At 40.4% G+C, this 23,126-nt stretch overlaps 1 protein-coding gene across 1 annotated transcript in view; it reads right to left on the bottom strand.

Annotated features, from left to right (window-relative positions):
- Positions 1-23,126, bottom strand: part of stk10 (serine/threonine kinase 10) — a 162,024-nt gene that overhangs the window by 52,313 nt on the left and 86,585 nt on the right. Inside the window, 3 exon segments of the mRNA XM_034178004.1 lie at positions 185-257; positions 7,326-7,475; positions 8,691-8,739. Of these exon segments, the coding sequence (XP_034033895.1) occupies positions 185-257; positions 7,326-7,475; positions 8,691-8,739 (272 nt within the window).

Below are 23,126 nucleotides of genomic sequence, written 5' to 3'. Positions count from 1 at the left end.
TAAATGATGATGATAATAATAAAGCCATCTTGTAATGTCAGCACAGAAGACAGTAAGAAAGAAAGCATGCTGACTCAAGGCTAAAGCTTTTTTTTTTTTACCTGGAAGTATATTTCAGTGCTTATACAGCTTACATGCAGCCCCCCAGCACCATGGAAAGATGATGAGGGAAGCATTATCTTACCAGTATGGTGTCCCAATGAAAGAATCTCTTCTTTGCAAGGTTTTGGTGTTTTTTGCAGATACTCCAAAATCAGCTACAAGAAGACAGTCAAAAAAAGGTTGACATGAGATTTGTGAAATAATTTCCCAACAGATCTTAGAACAAAAATAAACAAGTCCCCCGGGCCTTGAGGCCCATTGGGACCAGGGCTCATGGTGATAGAAGCAACAAATTCAGAACAAATAGTCCTTAGACATTAACTTTTTGAAAAAACTGAATGGCCATTTGAATTTTCAAAAGGCAGTCAGGTAGAGGTCAATTGACAAATTACACAGGGGTCAAAACTAAAAGATGCTCCAATCATACTGAAAACTATACCACATTATTTGTCTGAGCATAAAGATTCCAAAAAGGTATAGTTTGGACTATCTGTGACAATGTTAGAGTTACGAAGTAAAAACAGCAAAAATGGTGACAAAGGTCAATTTCATGGCATCTACCCTGTATTGGTTTGGTTATCCAGACGGAACATAAATTGTTATCAACTCACATTATCTTGAGTACAATACTTCACAGCACCCGCCCACCCCAAAAAAAGTTTCAAAATAATAGCAGCGTGGTTAAAAAAGTGAGTAAAGCTGAAAATCCTTATAATAGTTATTTCCATACACACAAATGTATTGAGAACGCTGCACACTTTATTCCAAAACAAAAGATAAAGAAAAATTTATCAAAATTGTTGTTACTTTACAGAAAGGAATATTCAGCAGTCAAAAAAACTTCAGCTTTACTTTTTAAAAACACACTGCTATTATTTTAAACAACTGTATGTATGTATTAACCTCAAATCTGATAACTTTGCCACCCTCTTGGAACAAATAAGTGCATGAACAGAAACTGGAGACAAGTCAGTGTAATGACTCGATTTCAGCCGGAGCAAGTTGTGTCTTAAAGAAAGCCTGTGAGACATTGAGAAAGGTCAATAAGAAACAATATTGGTTGCTGACTGAAGAAATTCATTCATTTTCATTTTAGGGGAGGTGGTGGTCCCGTGGTTAAGCGTTGGGCTTGAGACAGACCAGAGAATCCTCGGTTCAAATCCCAGCCTGACTGGGGGGGGGATCCCTTGGGCAAGGTCTTTAATCCCTAGTTGCTCCCGGTGAGTAGTGAGCACCTTGTATGGCAGCACCCTCACATCAGGGTGAATGTGAGGCATTATTTGTAAAGCGCCTTGAGCATCTGATGCAGATGGAAAAGCGTTATATAAATGCAGTCCATTTACCATATTCTATTCCTGTTTACTTCAATTAAGGGTCACTGGAGCCTATCCCATGAGTCACTGGGTGAGGGGCGGGGTACACTCTGAAGACGCCTCCAATAAGGTGAAGAAATGCTGTGCAAAAATAAAATGACTGCAGTGACAGAAACACTGATGGATAACAAGTGATTAACTGAAAGATTCTTACCGGCCACTTCATTGGCTCACCAGTCAGTAATACGGGAGAAACACAATCATTTAGATACAGATAGAGAGAATCTGCTGAAGTTCAAATCAGACATCAGAATGTGGAAGAAAGGTGATTTAAGTGAATTTGAATGTTACGTGGTAACTGATACTAAAGAGGTTGGATGCAGGCGTTTCCGAAACTACTGATCTGAGATATTACTGCACAACCATCTGTAGGGTCTACGAAAAATAGTCCAAAAAAGAAGAACCATCAAGTGAGTGGCAATTGTCTGGGTGTAAATGGAAGATTGGAAAACCACTGCCTGGTCTGATTGCCCTGCTGCGCCAAAATCGGAATTTGATGAAAACAACATGTAAGCATGGTTACATTGTGCACTGTACCAATAATTCAGGATGGGGCACCTGTGTGAGCCTATCAGGCCAATGTGGACCAAAATAAGAGGGATGTTCCAATACCTTGTTGAATGTACACCATGAACAATCACAGCAGTTCAGAGATTTCTGAAGGCAAAAGAGGTCCAACCAGGTAATGTCTATGTGTACTTAAGGAAGTGGCCAGTGAGTGTATAACTGTGACTAATCTGTTTTCAGCTCTATTAAATGGATTTTTGATGAAGACAACATTGACTCAAATAAATTATCAGTAAGACTCAGAAGAACACTGACGTTGAAAAACAAACACAAAGAGGGCTCCCAGGCTTCCTCTGTTTCTGCTCAAACAGTTTGCCAACTCAAGAGTTGCAGTGAGAAGCCTGTGTAAAGAAACCACCAGAGGGAAGGAGCAGTTTGGCTTTATTCCAGGGAGAGGAACAACAGAAAGTCATGCATTTGGAGTTTATTGACTTTGAGAATTCTTATGGAGTGTTGTCACATGAAGAAGTTTGGAAATGCATGACAGAGGATTAGCGAATACGAATAGAAAGCATGTCTCAGAATGTGTACAAGGGCAGTGCACAGCTGGGCTAGAACCTCTATTGAAGTATCAGACAACAAACCAGTTAGAGTAGGTCTGAACCAGGGATCTCATTTAAGCCCTTACATTTTTGATCTTGTTATGGATCAGAGAGAAACAACGGGAAGAGGGATTAGAGTTTCATTTTTTGTTTTTTTGCAGACAGTAGTCAGACCCACAATTATGCATGGGGCTTAGACATGGGCAGTGAGGGGGTGCAAAAGAATTACTTGAATGTGATGGAATTAAGAACAGACTGATACACAGGAGTGTAACGGATCATGGATCACCTCGGGTCACTGTCTGAGTTGCACATCAGTTCATTTTTCATATCAGCAAAGAAAAAAGTGAGACATTTAACTTTGCTTTCCATTTTCTTAAAAAGAACAGTGCTACTGAATTAAAAATACCCTTGAAATTTGGAGGAAATCAGGCACCATCCCTACAATGAAGCATGGTCGTGGCAGCATCATACTATGGGGATGTTTTTCAGCAACAGGAACTGGGAGATTAGTCAGGATTGAGAAAAACATTAATGCAGCAATGTACAGAGACATCCTGGATGAAAATCTGCTCCAGAGCGCTCTTGACCTCACAGTGGGGCGACGGTTCATCTTTCAGCAGGACAATAACCCGACAGGACAACACTGTGAACGTCCTTGAGTGGCCCAGCCAGAGCCCAGACCTTGAGCTTGAGTGGTGCTGCAAAGTGGAATGGACAAAACTGCCCAAAGATAGGTGAAGCAAGCTTGTGGCATCATATTCATGAAGACTTGAGGCTGTAATTGATGCCAAAAGTGCATCAACAAAGTACTGAGCAAAGGGTGTGAATACTTATGTATATGTGATTTCTTAGTTTGTTAGGGTTTTTTTTTATAAATTTGCAAAAAAAAAAAAAATAATAATAATAATAATAATTATTTGCTCTATTTTGGGATAAGGCTGTGACACAAAAAAAGTGGAAAAGTGGAGTGCTGTGAATACTTTCCGGATCAATCAATCAATCAATCAACTTTTTTCTTGTATAGCGCCAAATCACAACAAACAGTTGCCCCAAGGCGCTCCACATTGCAAGGCAAGGCCATACAATAATTATGAAACACAGTCTACGTCTAAAGCAACATAACCAAGGGATGGTCCAGGGTCACCCGATCCAGCCCTAACTATAAGCCTTAGCGAAAAGGAAAGTTTTAAGCCTAATCTTAAAAGTAGAGAGGGTATCTGTCTCCCTGATCTGAATTGGGAGCTGGTTCCACAGGAGAGGAGCCTGAAAGCTGAAGGCTCTGCCTCCCATTCTACTCTTACAAACCCTAGGAACTACAAGTAAGCCCGCAGTCTGAGAGCGAAGCGCTCTAATGGGGTAATATGGTACTATGAGGTCCCTAAGATAAGATGGGACCTGATTATTCAAAACCTTATAAGTAAGAAGAAGAATTTTAAATTCTATTCTAGCATTAACAGGAAGCCAATGAAGGGAGGCCAACACGGGTGAGATATGCTCTCTCCTGCTAGTCCCCGTCAGTACTCTAGCTGCAGCATTCTGAACCAACTGAAGGCTTTTTAGGGAACTTTTAGGACAACCTGATAATAATGAATTACAATAGTCCAGCCTAGAGGAAACAAATGCATGAATTAGTTTTTCAGCATCACTCTGAGACAAGACCTTTCTGATTTTAGAGATATTGCGTAAATGCAAAAAGGCAGTCCTACATATTTGTTTAATATGCGCTTTGAATGACATATCCTGATCAAAAATAACTCCAAGATTTCTCACAGTATTACCAGAGATCAGGGAAATGCCATCCAGAGTAACGATCTGGTTAGACACCATGCTTCTAAGATTTGTGGGGCCAAGTACAATAACTTCAGTTTTATCTGAGTTTAAAAGCAGGAAATTAGAGGTCATCCATGTCTTTATGTCTGTAAGACAATCCTGCAGTTTAGCTAGTTGGTGAGTATCCTCTGGCTTCATGGATAGATAAAGCTGGGTATCATCTGCGTAACAATGAAAATTTAAGCAATACCGTCTAATAATACTGCCCAAGGGAAGCATGTATAAAGTGAATAAAATTGGTCCTAGCACAGAACCTTGTGGAACTCCATAATTAACTTTAGTCTGTGAAGAAGATTCCCCATTTACATGAACAAACTGTAATCTATTAGACAAATATGATTCAAACCACCGCAGCGCAATGCCTTTAATACCTATGACATGCTCTAATCTCTGTAATAAAATTTTATGGTCAACAGTATCAAAAGCAGCACTGAGGTCCAACAGAACAAGCACAGAGATAAGTCCACTGTCCGAAGCCATAAGAAGATCATTTGTAACCTTCACTAATGCTGTTTCTGTACTATGATGAATTCTAAAACCTGACTGAAACTCTTCAAATAGACCATTCCTCTGCAGGTGATCAGTTAGCTGTTTTACAACTACCCTCTCAAGAATCTTTGAGAGAAAAGGAAGGTTGGAGATTGGCCTATAATTAGCTAAGATAGCTGGGTCAAGTGATGGCTTTTTAAGTAATGGTTTAATTACTGCCACCTTAAAGGCCTGTGGTACATAACCAACTAACAAAGATAGATTGATCATATTTAAGATTGAAGCATTAAATAATGGTAGGACTTCCTTGAGTAGCCTGGCAGGAATGGGGTCTAATAAGCATGTTGATGGTTTGGATGAAGTAACTAATGAAAATAACTCAGACAGAACAATCGGAGAGAAAGAGTCTAACCAAATACCGGCATCACTGAAAGCAGCCAAAGATAACGATACATCTTGGGATGGTTATGAGTAATTTTTTCTCTAATAGTCAAAATTTTGTTAGCAAAGAAAGTCATGAAGTCATTACTAGTTAAAGTTAATGGAATACTCAGCTCAATAGAGCTCTGACTCTTTGTCAGCCTGGCTACAGTGCTGAAAAGAAACCTGGGGTTGTTCTTATTTTCTTCAATTAGTGATGAGTAGAAAGATGTCCTAGCTTCACGAAGGGCTTTCTTATAGAGCAACAAACTCTTTTTCCAGGCTAAGTGAAGATCTTCTAAATTAGTGAGACGCCATTTCCTCTCCAACTTACGGGTTATCTGCTTTAAGCTACGAGTTTGTGAGTTATACCACGGAGTCAGACACTTCTGATTAAAGCTCTCTTTTTCAGAGGAGCTACAGCATCCAAAGTTGTCTTCAATGAGGATGTAAAACTATTGACAAGATACTCTAACTCCCTTACAGAGTTTAGGTAGCTACTCTGCTCTGTGTTGGTATATGACATTAGAGAACATAAAGAAGGAATCATATCCTTAAACCTAGTTACAGCGCTTTCTGAAAGACTTCTAGTGTAATGAAACTTATTCCCCACTGCAGGGTAGTCCATCAGGGTAAATGTAAATGTTATTAAAAAATGATCAGACAAAAGGGAGTTTTCAGGGAATACTGTTAAGTCTTCTATTTCCATACCATAAGTCAGAACAAGATCTAAAATATGATTAAAGTGGTGGGTGGACTCATTTACTTTTTGAGCAAAGCCGATAGAGTCTAATAATAGATTAAATGCAGTGTTGAGGCTGTCATTCTCAGCATCTGTGTGGATGTTAAAGTCGCCCACTATAATTATCTTATCTGGATGCACCGTATGTTGATGGGTTGGCCATATCTCTGATCAAACTTGGTTAAGGCCGCTATACAAGGACTAGGATTATCTGCATACTCCAAAACTCAATGACCCAATGTGGCAACATGCATAAAATATCAGCACATGCAGCATTTTAAAAAAAAAGTATAGTGCTTCTTCTGTAGGTCCTTCTCTGAAGACATTAGAGCTGTACTATATATATATATATATATATATATATATATATATATATATATATATATATATATATATATTCTCCACTCAGATTGCAATAGCCAATCACAGATTAGCCTGTTCATCATTTACCTGTATTTTGGCATGCTTGGTGCCAGAAAGTTATGTTGGATCCAAAGGGATCCATAAGGCTAGGACCAAAAGTTATATTGGATCGGTTCCCACTGACCAATAGCGTTAGAGCTTACTGATATTGGATCGGTTCCCACTGACCAATAGCGTTAGAGCTTACTGATATTGGATGGGTTCCCACTGACCAATAGCGTTAGAGCTTACTGATATTGGATGGGTTCCCACTGACCAATAGCATTAGAGCTTACTGCCAACAGCTAGCCAATCAGAGCGTGGCATACAATTATTCATGAGATGACATCACTAATGACGTAGCGGAGGTCAGGAACTTGCTGACAGACACTGGTTGGAAAAATGGCAACAAACATGTCAACAACAGCAGAAAATCATCTGCCAGCGAGGTTTGCTGAGTTCACAGAGGAGGAACTGGTGGAAATATTGAACTCCAAGGATGCCAAAAACACTAAGAAGGTAGACAAGCACACTACTGACATTTCAGAAGCATTCATATGCTATTCACAACAAAATAAATTGATCTAATTTACTTGATTCTTTGTTTGCTTAATTTGGGAGGGGGGTGGAGAACATAATTGATGGATGGTAAGTTATGTTGTATGTCCAAAGTTATGTTGGACGAATCCTCGTCCAATATAACTTTTCTTCATCCAATATTTCTCTATGTTGGACTCCTTGCCATCCATTATTTGTATTATACACACACACACACACACACACACACACACACACACACACACACACACACACACACACACACACACTTCATGTATTAAAAATCTGAAACCTCACCCACTTTGATGTCTCCATCCAGCATGAGGAGAATGTTACCAGCCTTCAGGTCTCTGTGAATGATCTTCATGCCATGAAGGTAATCCAGAGCCTCCAACATCTGGCGACAAACCACCCTAATCTGTGGCTCTGTCAGTCCACGGTCCAACTCTGAAAGAAAGGAGAGAGGTGTGGAGAAGAATGTCGACGTGGGTAGTTACACAATCCCCAACACAAGTCAAAGTTTACTGTACACCGGGGGTCACAACTCTGCTGCTGGAGATTACCGTAATTTCCTATATAGAGACTATAGACTATAGAGCGCACCAGAATATTAGCTGCACCCACCAAGAAGAAAAAAGAAATTGTACTTAAATAAGCCGCAATGTCTATAAGACGCAGGTCTCCACGTTATAACGAGATATTTACACAAAGATTTTTTTTTTTACTTTTAATTAAATATGTACCTTAAATGTTTTTTTTTTCCCCTGAAGTGTTACACGTAAATATTGACATGCACACACTCAAGTCCGTGCACGGCGTCATGCGGCTTCTCCGCTCCACACAGAGAACTGAGTAATTTTAACTTTTTCTTATTTCATCGTGTGCAGCCAGGATCAGGTGGAATCTGCGGTAAACGAGACGTTAATGAGGCACTGTGACTTTTTGACTTGTTGCGCCAAGACAGAGAACCAGTGGGGAAGGGTGGAAGGAAAAAGCTCACATCTGGCACCAGAGAGGGGCTTCACTAAAACGAACAGGTAAGACCTTATATTTACACTGTGTGTGAATTTACACCGCATGAGGAGCGCAGCTTTCAGGAAATCAATTGACATATTTGAACTTACGAAAAAGCCTGTAAAAATCCATAAGTTAGCTGCATCATTGTAAAAGCCACAGTGTTCAAAGCGTGTGAAAAAAGTAGCGGCTAACAGTCTGGAAATTACAGTACTTTCCATTCATATTTTCCATGTGTACCTACTCCACCTAACTGCTAATTAACAGTCAGCTGCTCTAAACCAATCAAGAGCTAGGAAACACCAGATTTACTAATCAGCAGAGTAGTCATTATCATGTACCTGGAAGACCGAGAGCCTTCATTGACATATGGTAGCGCAAACACAATCAAGACAATGAAAAGATTACAAAACAGTGAACTCCACTTTCAGTTTTGTAGAGTATTCAAAGCCACATTAAGTAAAAGTGCATTGCATGATCACATGAGGTGTAAGGTTGGTGTGTAGATGTTACATTATGCACATCACCATTGAATAAACAGACGTAACAATACTACAGGTGTGAAACCCAACTCTTGTGATGGGACACCAGTTTGTGGCTATGTATTAAAATATAGAGGACAAAAACTGATAGACAAAAGAAACCTACCAAGCATCGTGGCATCCACAGCACCTCCAGGGCAGAACTCAATCATGATCTGGGAAAAGTACAGGAGGACAGAAGGAGTGAGGATCAATTCAGCCACAGTAAGAAGAGAAGACAAGAACCTCCAGGTTTCAGAAATCAGTATGTAGCAAACAGGAGCCTGATGTATGGAATAGGTCGTTATCAAGAACACAGTATGTTGACCAACAGACAACATTGTGGAGCTTCAACAAGCCCTGAAATGTAACTTGTAAATGTTGAAATGTAACAATGATGTTGTATGGTACTACAGTTAAATGTACAGTGTAGCACAATTTTCAGAGGAATGTGGACACACACACATACGCTCATCTGAGAGAGTTATGATCCATATAAAAGTGCTGAAACATTCAGCAGAAATATCTTCATGCATGGTTTCTCTGATCATCAGGTTTTACCCACTGTGTTCTCTATGTATTAATCTGATAAACTAACATACCCTCTTGTGGCTGACTTGCAGTGTAAAAATACTAGGAACAGATACACGCATATATTGGTTCTATAAAAGTGAAATTGCATCCGTTCATGCATGTGTTGCATTTACAGAATTTTCTTTTGCACATCATTCAAACAAGCTTGTTGTGATAACATTCATTCAATCACAAAGGAAGATGGGATTTTTAAAATCGTGTTTAACCAAGAAAAAAATTAATTTACTGCACAGCACACTACACCGACGCACCATGAAGTTTTTTTAATACTTGCACAGACAAACGTGCAACACATTTCTTTGGATTACATCAGCCAGCAACAATAATACATGCATATCCATAGCACGAGTCAAACAGTCAATGGAAAGCCAACTTACAAGATTAAAACTGAGAAACAAACTGATTTATTATCCTTTGGCAAAGCAGCGTGTTGAAAGCAGATGAGATGAAGGGTTTCATGATGACATCAGATTAAAACAGACTCCTCCATCCTGTCTTTGAAAAGAACATCCTGTAGCATCTAATAACAATCCAACAGCATCTTTGACAGATGAATGCTATGGCTAGCCGTAAAGTTGAATTAAGTCGCCACTATCTGAAAACACTGCCAACTGGCCAGACCGTTAATGTCATGACTACCTGAAAAGATCTTCCCAATTTTAATTCTATAACTTTTGAGTAAAGGTGTTAGACTGCACAGTAAAGTTAAATCTATGTAATTCACTATACAATATAAGCGTTCCTCCAATATTGTGCATGGATAACTAGTTCAATTTTGATCAACTTTAACAAGTAAATTTGCAGCCAACATCCAGCTACAAGCCCTAGTTGATCACACTAAGTTCAGAGTCAAAAGACGTGCTCAATGTGTAAGAAAACACAAAAAGGAAATCTGATGAACAAAAAGAGAAGAAACGCCGCCGACATCTGAGACTGACTGACTCTCTACACCCAAAGCGATCAAAGGGAATAATGTGATTATTAACCATCAGATGACAAAGTAAAACCTCTTCAAACATTCTAAAGTCAGTTTTAAGCAGAAAGGAGGCAATTTTCAACAGAAATGAGGCAATAATCTGCTCATTTTGCTACAGAAGCTCTGAAATGATGTAGGCACAGCAGTAGGTCCAAGTCTGACGTGATGCTCTGATCACGTCCCCTGTCTAATTTTGAAATAATGCTGAATTTATGTGAAAATGATTGTTGTAAAAAAACTTGAGCTGTCTCTCGCTGAGATAGATGATGACTGGAGTGCAGTTTGAAGCAGAAACGAGGTGATAATCAGGGAATCACTGGTGACGCTCAGAAATGACGCTGCGGACCCTCCGAAATGATGCATGTGCAGTGAAGGCAGGGTGAACAGATTTTTAGAGGGGTGTCGTGGAGAATTTTAGGACAAAGTCTCTACTCACCAGACATGAGTCGAAGTATTTTTGCTGTTCAATCATAAAAACATTTCCTTAAAGCTGCATTTACACATAACGACGGCAAGTCACGAATGCCACGAAGTATACATTCTTGGCCGCTGATCACGAATGTGATGATTTAAGGCAGAGGCATCAGGTGTCCTCAGGAACTGCTGCAAACTGTTACCACGCGTTACGATTAATGGCACGTGTTGCTAGACAATGATCAGGAACCATTACACACTGTCAAGAATAATGTTCCACGTTGTTGCACGCTATTGCGCGTAACAGCACATCTTTAAGTTCTGTCACATGAATGAGGCAAAATGTCTCCACACACAACCCCATATTCATCCAACCGTCAGTTGCTGAACAATTCAGATTGCTCCAGTTTGCTCCTCAAAAGCCACAGCAGAAAAACTTTGTGACTGCATAGGTACTTGGGCTCTGTGCCATGGAGTGACGCAAAGAGGAGGAGGAGGAGACAGACAGCCAGATGTGTGGTTTCAAGCGGCTCTCGTCTCGTGCGTTTTCCCAAACATCAGGCACATGCAGCAGGTGGAACACCTGCAGGAGCACGCTGATGAGCACTGGAATGAAACTTTGAGCCGACTTGACGTCACTGTCCTTCAGCATACTGCAGCAATGAAACTGAATGCGGTGCAACAGGATTTAATTGTGCACACGTCAGAGAAGAACACTGTCACGCTCTATTAAGGAATCAAGGTGGATCAACACGCTCAGTTGCGACCTCCATGACATGAGGCGAAATCAGGGTGGTCTGTGACATTTGTGGAAGATTTTTCGACAGCCAAAAACAAGCTCCAAGAAAATCACGACTATCGCGCACCAACACGAGCTATTAAGAAACCTATTCAGATGTGTTAAGTCACATTAAGAATGCCAGAATTGTGCCAAGAATGACGCAAATGACATTTGTAACGCGTCTTGCCTATGTGTAAACGCAGCATAAAGGTGTCCACAAAAATCAGAGAGGAAGTCCCAAACCAACAGTTTATTTATTTATTTTTTTACACCAAAAAAGCAAAATCCACTATTGTCAGGTACAGCAAGGCCAGCTTCAAATATACAATGACTGAAAAATGCATTTTTATGCACTTCAAGGGTCAGTGACTTCACCCAAAAGGAGTGACCTTTCTAAACTTAAAAATTAATGACAATGACATTATACAAATGCAAATTACTTCAATTCTTGGAAATCCCGGAAAAATCCAGGCCAGTGGGTTCATCTCTGACAAAAGACAACAAAAAAATTACACTACATTCCCCCCTTTGTGACTATAAGTCACAATCATTTATGTACCAGTATTGCTGCGTCCCATCAATCATGAGTGGCTCAAAACCCGTATCTGCACCTTACGATCCTAAGGGTAAAGGTATGAGGAGCACTGACCATGTCAGCATTGACAGGGATCCATATGACAGCGAATCAAAGTATATTGTTGCAGTAACCTAAACTGCAAGGTTTAGATTTTAATTTGGTTGCAATTTGTACTTGAAAAGACAGGCAAAGTGGCCACATAAATAACATCCCTTGGGACACCTTGCACAGGTTACTAATCTATCAGAGGACCCAGCCCATGAGATTAAATAAATGAGCAAATAAAAGTATGAATGTTTGTTAAATGGCCACAGGCCAACCCTGAGCAACAGGCATGCCTGTCGCATGCCTGCTGTATGATTTCATGGTTCTATAATTAGAGTCTATCATGACATCGTTACAGTGTCTACCTGGTGTAGAGCTGGGTGCGGAGTTTCGTGTCACACAGCAAACCTGCAACCAGACTAATAATACTCAAGCTCTATGAGGAAGCAAACAAAATCTTGTGATGAATTAACTGAAATAAATGGTCAACCTCTGCACAAGTAATTGACAAATGTCATTTTCCAAAAAAAAAAAAAAAAAAAAAAAAAAAAAAAATCAAACAAACAAAAGTCCAATATCGGTATCAGACCCAAATGATTTTCCTGAACGCACATTTTCATACAGTGGGCTAACATTGCTGTTCCCTAACAGGAACAGAGTGATCCTTATGTACGCACACAAGCACATGAACTGTCAGTGTTTGCTACCTTAGTTAGCAGTGGTTATTATTTTGGGTTTGTGCCATCACGCATCGCTTGTGTTTCCATTCGCGTCCCCACAGAGCCAATAAGCTTCATGTAAAAATGTGTTTAAAATGACACGACATACACAGCAAAGCCTTTATTCCTGCTTACCACTCGACAAATACACAACACTGCTGCTGCTGCCTCTTGAATCACTCGATTTGTTCTCTCAGGCTGAGAGTGTTCTGGACGACTGTGCTGAGGTGAAAAATGTGCCCTGACTGGTCAGGTCACACTGGAAGCATACCAAACGAGGGCTCAACACACGAGTTCTCACTTTGTGGAAGACAGAAAAATGTGACTCAAACTAGCCCAAAACACATGCCAGTGGTACTTGTTTGAACATGGCTGCATATTTGATGAGAAGTACTACAACTATGTATTGTAGCAGCACTATGACTCACGTCTGATTAATGACGCCTGAGCTAAAAAGCAGCTGACGCTCCATAACGGAATGTTATTACCATTTATTTAAACAAGAAATGTTTTCCCTCAATCTATAATCCATCTTAAAATTTGAACCTGAAATGTTATTGCGTATGTGTGATGTGTGTGGATTAGTCTCTGGTTATATCTTTGCTTTTTTTGTTTTTGCACATGTGGGTCTGTTCAGGATAGTGAACATTTAACACTGGAATCTGATATTGGCTACATTTATATTAAAAATAATAATAATAATAATAATATGAACAGGACAACATCAACTCAGAACTGATCAGTAGATTAGAACTGTGCATTAAGGCCTGCAGTGTGAACATAGTGTAAAACTCCCAGAAAAATGTTTTAATCAAGTATATACATGTGAGTATAGTGTGAGTGGATAACTGACAAAGAATTTGTTTCACAAAGTCAAAACATTCAGGATGGTTTCAACTAAATACATCGTTTAAAATACCTTATTTTGTTATCGTTATTTATTGAATAGCTCAATCATTACACAGCAGGTATCCACTTAAGTGGGTTTGATCCCCTGTTGTGGGAAGATGTGGAGAAGTACTGTTTTATTCAGCCGCGTTTCACTTGTTAAATATTTTGACTCAATTTGTGCACTTTGTCCAGTTGATGCACATTGTGATATATAAAATGCCAGCACTGCTTTGGCTGCTTTTAGAAGATTTAACCATGAAGGTGAGGTTCAACTCCATTCATAAGTCACCCAAAGGTGCTTCACAAGAGTAAAATCTAACCTTACACACCTGCTGAGCAAGCACACTGGCAACTGCAGCAATGACTGATTACAGGAAGAAACCTGAAGCAGAACAGACTCCATGGGGGGGGACCATCTGCTTTGGCCATACTACCAATAATAAAACAAAGCACAACAAAGAATTGACACATGTAAAGCCATTTTGTTGTTGCTTGTTTGTGCCTGTGAGCACTGCATTCTGAAAGCAGAACATACTAGTTCATTTGATAGTTTGTGTCGATGGCTACACAGTTCTCAGCATGCAGGGAATGCAGTGTCTGTTATCTGTTATGTAGACAGTTGTCTTTTGGTCTAGTTGTTGCATATGAATCATTATTTACATACCGTGAACCGTACATATGACATCCGCTGTGGCTGTTTTGGGTTGGTTGGTGGTAATACTGTAATGTCTTAGACTATATTCTGGAAGGCTTTTACACTACTTCACTGAGTCTTCAAGTTCACGTTCAAAAGGTTTACTGTCATATGTACAGTAAGAAATGTATTTCCCTGTGCAATGAAATTCTCTTCTTTGCTGCTCTCACCGGGTGTCTATAATAATAGTCAAAATAGGCATAAAAAAAATGAAAATAATGTGCAAATAGCAAGATTCAAGTATTAACAGTTAACAGTAAGGTAACAGTAAGGTGCAGTAACAGTGTAAAGTGACCCCAGTGGGTCTGCTCAGTCCTTAGCAGCATTCAGCAGTCTGATGGCAGTGGGGTAGAAAGAGTTTTTGAAGCGGGTGGTTTTGCATTTCACACTCCTGAATCTCCGTCCTGAAGGCAGCAGTGTGAACAGTCCGTGTAGGGTCTTTTATGATGGCGGCAGCTCTATTGTGGACTCTCCGATGGTAGATGCTCTGCAGAGATGGTAGTGGCGTCCTCGTGATCTTTGATGCGGTCTTCACTACTCTCTGCAGGCGTTTGCGGTCATTCACCGTTGAGCTGCCATACCACGCAGTAATCGAGGTGGTGAGAATGGACTCAATAATGCAGCTGTAGAAGTTGCTGAGAATCTTGGGTGACATGCCAAATTTCCTCAGCCTCCTCAGGAAGTACAGCCGCTGCTGAGCCTTCTTTACCACCTGTGTGATGTTGAGTGTCCAAGTGAGGTCACTACTGATGTGGACCCCCAGATATTTAAAGCTGCTCACTCTCTCCACCTCGCGGCCTTGGATAGACAGTGGCTGATGAGGTTCCCTCTCCCTCCTCATGTCCACTATCATTTCCTTGGTTTTATCTGTGTTCAGGGTGAGGTTGTTGACTCCACACCATGTCACCAGGCCTTCCACCTCCCTCCTGTAAGCTGCTTCGTCTCCGCCGGTGATGCGTTCAATCACAGCAGTGTCGTCAGCAAACTTTATGATGGTGTTATCGGGGTGAGAGGCAGCACAGTCGTAGGTGAAGAGGGTGTAGAGAATAGGGCTGAGGACGCAGCCCTGCGGGGTACCGATGTTGGTGGTGATGCTGGCTGAGGTCCTATTCCCAATCTTGACAGACTGTGGTCTGCCAGTCAGAAAGTCCAGGAGCCAGTCACTGAGGGTGGGATGGAGTCCAAGGGCAGACAGTTTGTAGGTGAGTTTGTGAGGGATGACCATGTTGAAAGCAGAGCTGTAGTCAATGAAAAGTACTCTGATGTAAGAGTCTTTATTTTCCAGGTGGGAGAGGGAGGCGTGCAGGGCGGCGGCAATGGCATCCGAGGTTGACCTGTTGTGCCTGTAAGCGTACTGCAGGGGGTCTGTGATGTCCGGTATGCAGCCCTGAATGTATGACAGTACCACTCTCTCGAAACACTTCATAATGATTGGAGTGAATGCCACTGGCCTAGAGTCATTCAGGCAAGATGGGGGGTTCTTCTTGGGGAGGGGGATGATGATGGTGGTCTTGTAGCAGGTGGGAACAGTGCATTGACCTAGGGAAAGGTTGAAGATGGAGGTAAGAACGTCAGTCAGCTCGTTGGCACACACTCTGAGGGCACGACTAGGTATGTTATCCGGGCCAACAGCTTTCCGGAGCCGAATACTCTTCAGTGCTCTGTGTAACTGGGCTGGTGTGATAACGAGAGGGGAGGAGGGAGGTTGGGCAGCCGAGGTGTGTGTATGATCTATGGATGTGGTACCTGGTGGAGGTGGAGCTCTCAAAGCGTGAGTAGAACACATTGAGGTCTTCCAGGAGGCTGTCTGAAGAGCTGATGGTGGTGGTCCTGGAACCAGTTCTTAAGTCTGAGATGTGGTTCAGACCTTGCCACATCCTCCTGGGGTCAGCATTGGAGTAGAAGTTCTCTGTCTTCTCTCTATGCTGCCTCTTGGCCGCTCTTATGGCCTTCTTCAGTCTATATTGTGCGGCTTTGCGCTCAGCCTCGTTGCCAGATTTAAATGCAGCAGTGCGAGCACGCAGTAAGCGCAGTACCCTCGGTATTAATCCAGGGCTTCTGGTTGGGGAACTTCTTGACTTGTATGGTGGGTATGATGTTCTCAACACAGGTGCTGATATACCCAGATACATACTCAGCATATTCTACTACGCTAACAGAAGAATCCTCCTGGATGGCCGCGGTTCTAAACACATCCCAGTCTGTTTTAGCAAAACAGTCCTGCAGAGTGCTCTCAACCTCTGGTGGCCATAGCTGCACCTGTCTGGTGACAGGATTCGATTGTTTAAGTCTCTGTCTGTAAGCTGGGTACAGGAACAAAGAGATGTGGTCGGAGCTGCCAAATGAGGGGGCGTGGTGCTGCCCTCAGAGCGCCACGGATATTACTGTATGCGTGGTCCAATATATTTTTACCCCTGGTGGGAATGGGAGTCTTTGTGCACACATTGCGATGGCATGAGTCCGGTCAGGCTGACTTGTCTTCACAGTAAAGACTGTATTTCTTTCTTTATCTACATTTGCGCTTTTGACCAAATAAGGTGAGAAATCACTGTCAAGTGTGCAGAGCTGAACTGGAGGAACGTTGCAGTGTCAGTTTGGCCAACTCACCTTGAAAGGGTTTTAAGGTTTTGTGGATTGTCCTAAAGCGACAACTCACTACACGGTGACACGATGCGCTCATGTCTTAACGTAACGCAGTACCTGCATCGATGCAATGTAAAAACTGTTTTTTCAGAAGGAACACAGCACACACATTATCGTGTGCGCTACAATCCATGCAGAAGATTTTCCCATCTGTAGCTGATGCAGAGCTCCATTGTGAGAGAGAAATTAAATAAAACTAAATAAATGAACTATATGTGCAAAATACAGTTATTTCCCATATTTAATACATGTGCATACAAGTGTCTTTGCTGTGCCAAGCTGCCAAATGTGCAGAGACCTCAGACAGATGTCATTTGTACTCTGCTTTTAGCCACAGTGACTTAGAACCTTTTTCATGGTCATATTGAATGAATGAATGAATAAATTTATTCGGTACACACATGCTTAAATAAAAAAAAAAAAACCCTCGTGAAACAAAATTTCAGTTTTGTGCGGCTGAAAGGGTGTAGGCAGAAGTAAAAGCTTATAAACACCCACCCCGTTTACCATTAAAATATATTATCTATACACACAAACAAATAAAAACGCACAGACAACATAGATTAATCAGTGAACTAAAATTGCTCAACAACAGAACAAATGCACAATGCACCATATAAAAAAAACCCAATAACGCACTCAGTTAACCCAATTCTTCATACGAGGGTGCACCGATCAGGATTTTTTAGGCCGATCACCGAAATTTTGATCTGCCGATACCGATCAAGTACATATTTGGATCATGCCCAAAATAAGATATAGGTCTAATGTATAGGACTATTTTTGCATTAAAACTTAATGATGAAAACAAAAACATGCATTCAATAAAGACACTAGAATAAACTGCCAACTGTTTTATTTTTTTTTTTCCATGTTTCTGTTAGAATATGTTGAGAATGTAAAATACAGCCCTCATTCTATGGGGTTAAATTGTCTCAATATTTGTAAATGCACACAGGGTGATCTACAAATAATCATTGATTTGCAAATGTGTTCAGATATCCACAAATGCAAATTTCATATTTGTAACTTGTAAATTGGTATTTGCAAATAATGTTGTATTTGCAAATATAAAACTTAATTTGTAAAAAAAAAAAAAAATTACATTTGTAAAACTGGAAATTGTATTTGTGAATTGAGTTTCAGCATTTGTGGATCACCAATTACATGCATTCATCGCTTTCCTCTGACATAATTTTGAGACATTCTTTTCGCGAAATCCACAGATCCACAAACAAATGCCTACTGATTCACAAATGCACACTCACGCACACTGGATATCCACTAGATGGCAGTGTGGTTCCATTCATTACACAGCAGTCTATTTAGATCTCTCAGAGCCATTTGACTCATTTTGACTTCTGATATGAGCTGGACAGACATGGACTACATTAGATGATGGCGACTGCTTTCCTTGTCCGTCCAGCTCATATCAGAAGTCAAAATGAGTTTACGTCACAGACGAAAAGCGTGTCATGACAGGACCAAGCGCCCCCTGCGCTACTGCCTGCACTGTTGTGATCGGTCCTTTTGATCGGCGCATTTTGCCAATCACGATCAATCCGATCAAGGCGTGATCGGCCGATAATGATCGGTGCACCTCTAGTATATTGTTTTATGAAGTCTTTTTAAGCCAATTAAGGTACCAGATAATTTAATGCTATCAGAACAGTTATTCCAAATATTTACACCTTTTATGGAAACAATAACTTTTTACAGTAGGAGTCTATCAAATACTAATGTTCTTCAAATTATAGCTGGACTCCATCATTTTAAAGAGATCCTGGGCATGTTGAGGTAAAAGTTTATTTTGAACTTTATACATGATTTGTATTGTGATATAATCAACCAAGTCCCAGAATAGTGTGTTTGTTGGCTCACGACATGGTTTATTACTGACAACTCAGCTTTTTTTTGTAATAAAAATATTGGATTTGTGTTGGTTCATATTAGTTTTCCCCAAACCTCAATGCAATAGGTCATATATGGAACAAGCAATGAATCACATAATGTAACTAATGAATGTTGGGAGAGTAAGTCTTGTGCTTTATACAGAATTGCAGTGGCTTTTGAGATTTTAGATTTAACAATCAATCAAATCACTATTTATCCCAGAGGGGCAATTTTATAAAAGTACGACAGTAGCTTGGAATACTAAAAAATAAATAAATAAATAAATTAATTAATAAAAAAAAAAAAAAAAATTAATATGTATATTGTATGAACTAGCCAGACTAGTTAATGCAAGTTACAATGCAATTATTGAAGTAAGTATCTACCCACATATCTTTGAGGAAAACTTTGGTATGTGAATTTTTTTTGGCTAATGCCATGGGAACCTTTTATGGATACATTGTGTGGCTTAAGTAAATCAGCTGTGGCTAAAGACAAAATACATTATTTAGCCACATTGGCAAACCACTAAAATATCACAGTGCCAAGCCAAGGACTCGACATGTAAAATTTAAAGCAGGTGTAGCTGGAAGTTTACATATTTTTCACCTCAACAACATTAATATTATTCCTGTCGAAATGGAATGTAGCGTGGCCTTCACCTCAAGCTGTAAAGAAAGTTCTGCACATTTACATACAATATGACTGCAAAGGAATAAATCATTTGAGTCTGCTGTGGTCATATGAACATGTGAAACGCCAACAGATGGTCGATAGACTCGTTCTCATGTTCCATCTCAGACTTCAATGATGGCCAGGGGCCAGACTTGGCATACTTCTGTATCTTTCATTAGTATAAAGTCTTACCACAGAAATAGATGAAAACATGCACCATATTATCTGGACTGTGTTTCACAATGGCGTATTTGCTATATCAATCCAAAAAAATACATCATGGGGGGGCGCAAAAAACAGAAACATACACATTGGTCTATACTTTGAACCTATTTCTGAAACATGATACGACTGCAAACACTGTGTTGGCAAGCAGAAGATAGGTTACTTAATGTTACTGTACAGGGCACATTAAACTCAAGAGTAAACTGCTTCTTGTCACCACTGAACAGATGAAAACATTAAGGAGCTAATGTGCACCTTTACCCCACTAAACATGAATAAATGATAATTGATTACACACTTTTAAGCCTTCGGCCTCAGGGTGTATGGTTTGTGTGGTTCTAAAAATAACCCGCGATAGGCGAAATCCACTAAGTAGTTATTTTTACAGTTATTATAGATGATTTAAGGCTGTAAAACCCCTCACTACATACTTTATACATTTTCTCACTTTCTCTCCTGTGTAAACACTCAAGTTCAAACCTTAGTAGAAAAATTAGAACGTTTTCCTATAAATAATTATGATGGCTTTTAGAAAGAACGAATTTAATTTAAGGATCAACCTACGAGGTTGGACACGTAAGAAATTATGAATAGTGACTCACCAGTATTTCACAGTTCCTCTGACCGCGCCTCTTCGTCGTGGCGCTGCTCCGCTGTCCGGATTGGCTGATTACCAAGGCGACATTTTGTGGGTTTTACTCGGGTGGGTATGAAAAATATTACCCGTCCGCGAAAAGGGTGTATTGCTATTTATTCTTTAGTGTTTTATCCAATCATATTGGTGTATCATTTATAGCAGACCTGGCAAACTGCGGCCCGGGGGCCACATGCGGCCCTTTGCATGTCTCTGTCCAGCCCTCATGAGGTCTGTCATTATTATTACATATATTAAAAATGTCAAGCTTGTGTGTTGCAAAGAGAGGCTTATTTAGGTATATTTAAATATTTACATATTACAAGAATAAAAATTACCCATAAAAGCTATTAAATAGGTAATTATTTGTAAAATTTGTAATGGAGACAGCCGAGTTATCGATGGTGTGGCCCTTGGACATAATTCAGGTTCCCTATGTGGCCCCTTGTAAAAATTAATTGCCCACCCCTGATTTATAGGTATATGATAATGCTATTTATTCTTTAGTGTTTTATCCAATCATATTGGTGTATCATTTATAGGTATATGATAATATCTTAGACGCGTCCTTGCTGTCCTCTGATAGCGTGTAAAGACATTGACTGTTGAGTAGGGTGAAGGTCTTTCCCTCTTTATTCAAGAACATTTGAAGGTTATTTCCTGTCCAAGAGCACAGTCTTTCGATTTTATTGTTTTATTATTAATATTCTCCAAAACCCAGCACTTTCCTTATTCAGATCTCGTTTTACAGCAGGTGGCATCCAGCTAAATGGTGCATTACCACAACCTTCTACTTGAAAGTATGGCTCAACCAGCACCTCATTCAGATCAGTACACAGGAGCAGCTTGTCACACACATACTGTAGATGTGTCATCACTTGGCCACAGATGATAATCCAGTATTTTTTTTTTTTTGAGACTGCATTACCAGCCGAAGAGAAAAAAAAAAAAATAAAAAAAAAAAAAAAAAAAAACTCTAATCGCAGTCTGGAAATCATGGTATAATTTAAGCATCTCATGCATGTGTATGAGTTATGGCAGGGAAGAGGTTTAGACTGTGACCTACTTTTAATGAAGTCACAAGAGTGACTGGTCACGAGGGTCACAGACTTGATCCAATACACTATAAACTACAAATTGGGTTTCAAACCTGATGTACCTCAGAGCAGGCTTCACTTGTGTTTGGGAAGTTCAGATGAGGGTGGTAAACTACTTCAAGCTGCGCTTTTACTGCCAGTTTGGCAGTTGTGTTACACAACTGTAGAGGCAAAAATGTAATCTGGTAAAACCCATTCAAATCATATCCAGGAAATCAAAATCTGACCCCTGGTTAAATGCCACGACCCGTGCCCTCAGGCAATGCTGCAGACGGGCGGAGAGAAAATGGAAAAAGGACAAACTGCAGGTGTCTCTGGGTTTTCTGAGGGACAGTCTAACTGACTATCAGAAGGCTGTGAAGGAGGCAAAAGCACAATATCTGTCTCTATTATTTCGAGCAGTTGTCATCGTCCCCAGTGTGTTATTTCAGACTATAAACTCAGTTGTAATCCACACACCTCTGTTTTGTTGGACGCTACAACCACAACCTGTGAGGAGTTTCTTCAGTTTTTACTGATAAGGTTTCATCAGTCAGACAGAACGCTGATCAGAACTGTAATGTTGAGTTGTCTGCTCCTCGTGCACATTCTGCTGTGCTCGAACAGTTTGAGCCCATTTCTTTTGCATCTCTCGCTGATGTTGTAAAACACATAAAATCTACAAGTTGTCCTTTTGATGTTCCAGCTAAGGTGCTGAAGGAGGGCTTTTTAATACTGTGGGGCGGGGTCTCCTAACTTTTATCAATGCTTGCCTTAGATCAGGGTCTGTTCCAGCTGCTTTTAAACATGCTGTGGTTTGACCTCTTCTTAAAAAACCTCACCTGGACTCATCAGTTTTATCCAATTTTAGACCTGTCTCTCATCTGCCATTTATATCTAAGGTTTTAGAAAAGGTTGTCCTTTTACAGTTACAATCATTTTTAGAAGACAATCTCATCCTTGAAAATTCCAGTCTGGGTTAGATCGCGACACAGCACTGAGTCAGCACTTTTAAAAGTTCATAATGATATTACTCTGTCGGTGGATGCAGGGAATCCTGCTGTGCTGGTTCTGTTGGACCTCACAGCAGCCTTTGATACTGTGGATCACACAGTACTTGTTTCCCGGTTGGAACATTTTATTGGCATTCATGGTACTGCACTTGAGTGGTTTAGATCATATTTGGCTGAAAGGAGCTTTTCTGTCATGATTGGGGACCTTTCCTCATCAACTGCTCCTCTGTGCTGTGGAGTGCCGCAGGGATCTGTCCTTGGGCCGATTCTATTTTCTTTGTACATTCTGCCATTGGGGTCAATTATAACCCAGCACAATTTGTCCTTTCATTGTTATGCAGATGACCTGCAAATCTATCTGCCTGTGAGGACTAATGGGAGTGATGCTTCGTCATCATTATTTAATTGTATTCGTGATGTAAAGCAGTGGCTGTCCCGAAACTTCCTTTACCTGAATGATGGTAAAACTGAGATCATGGTGTTTGAGCGCACTGGCATACCAAATGTGGTAACACCAAATTTTGGTGCTTTGGCTAACTATGTAAAACCAGCTGTCAAGAATTTGGGAGTGATATTTGACAGCTGTTTGAGGTTCGATCAACAGATAAATTCTGTTGTCAAAGCTAAAATAAAGCACTTTCTCAGTAGACGTGATCTTGAGACGGCCATTCATGCTTTCATCAGCTCCAGACTTGATTATTGTAATGCACTTT

The sequence above is a fragment of the Thalassophryne amazonica genome, chromosome 9, assembly GCF_902500255.1.
Source record: "Thalassophryne amazonica chromosome 9, fThaAma1.1, whole genome shotgun sequence".
Classification (NCBI taxonomy): Eukaryota; Metazoa; Chordata; class Actinopteri; order Batrachoidiformes; family Batrachoididae; genus Thalassophryne; species Thalassophryne amazonica.
The sequence above is the reverse complement of the archived record's forward strand: the minus strand, read 5'-3'. Positions and strand labels throughout refer to the sequence as shown.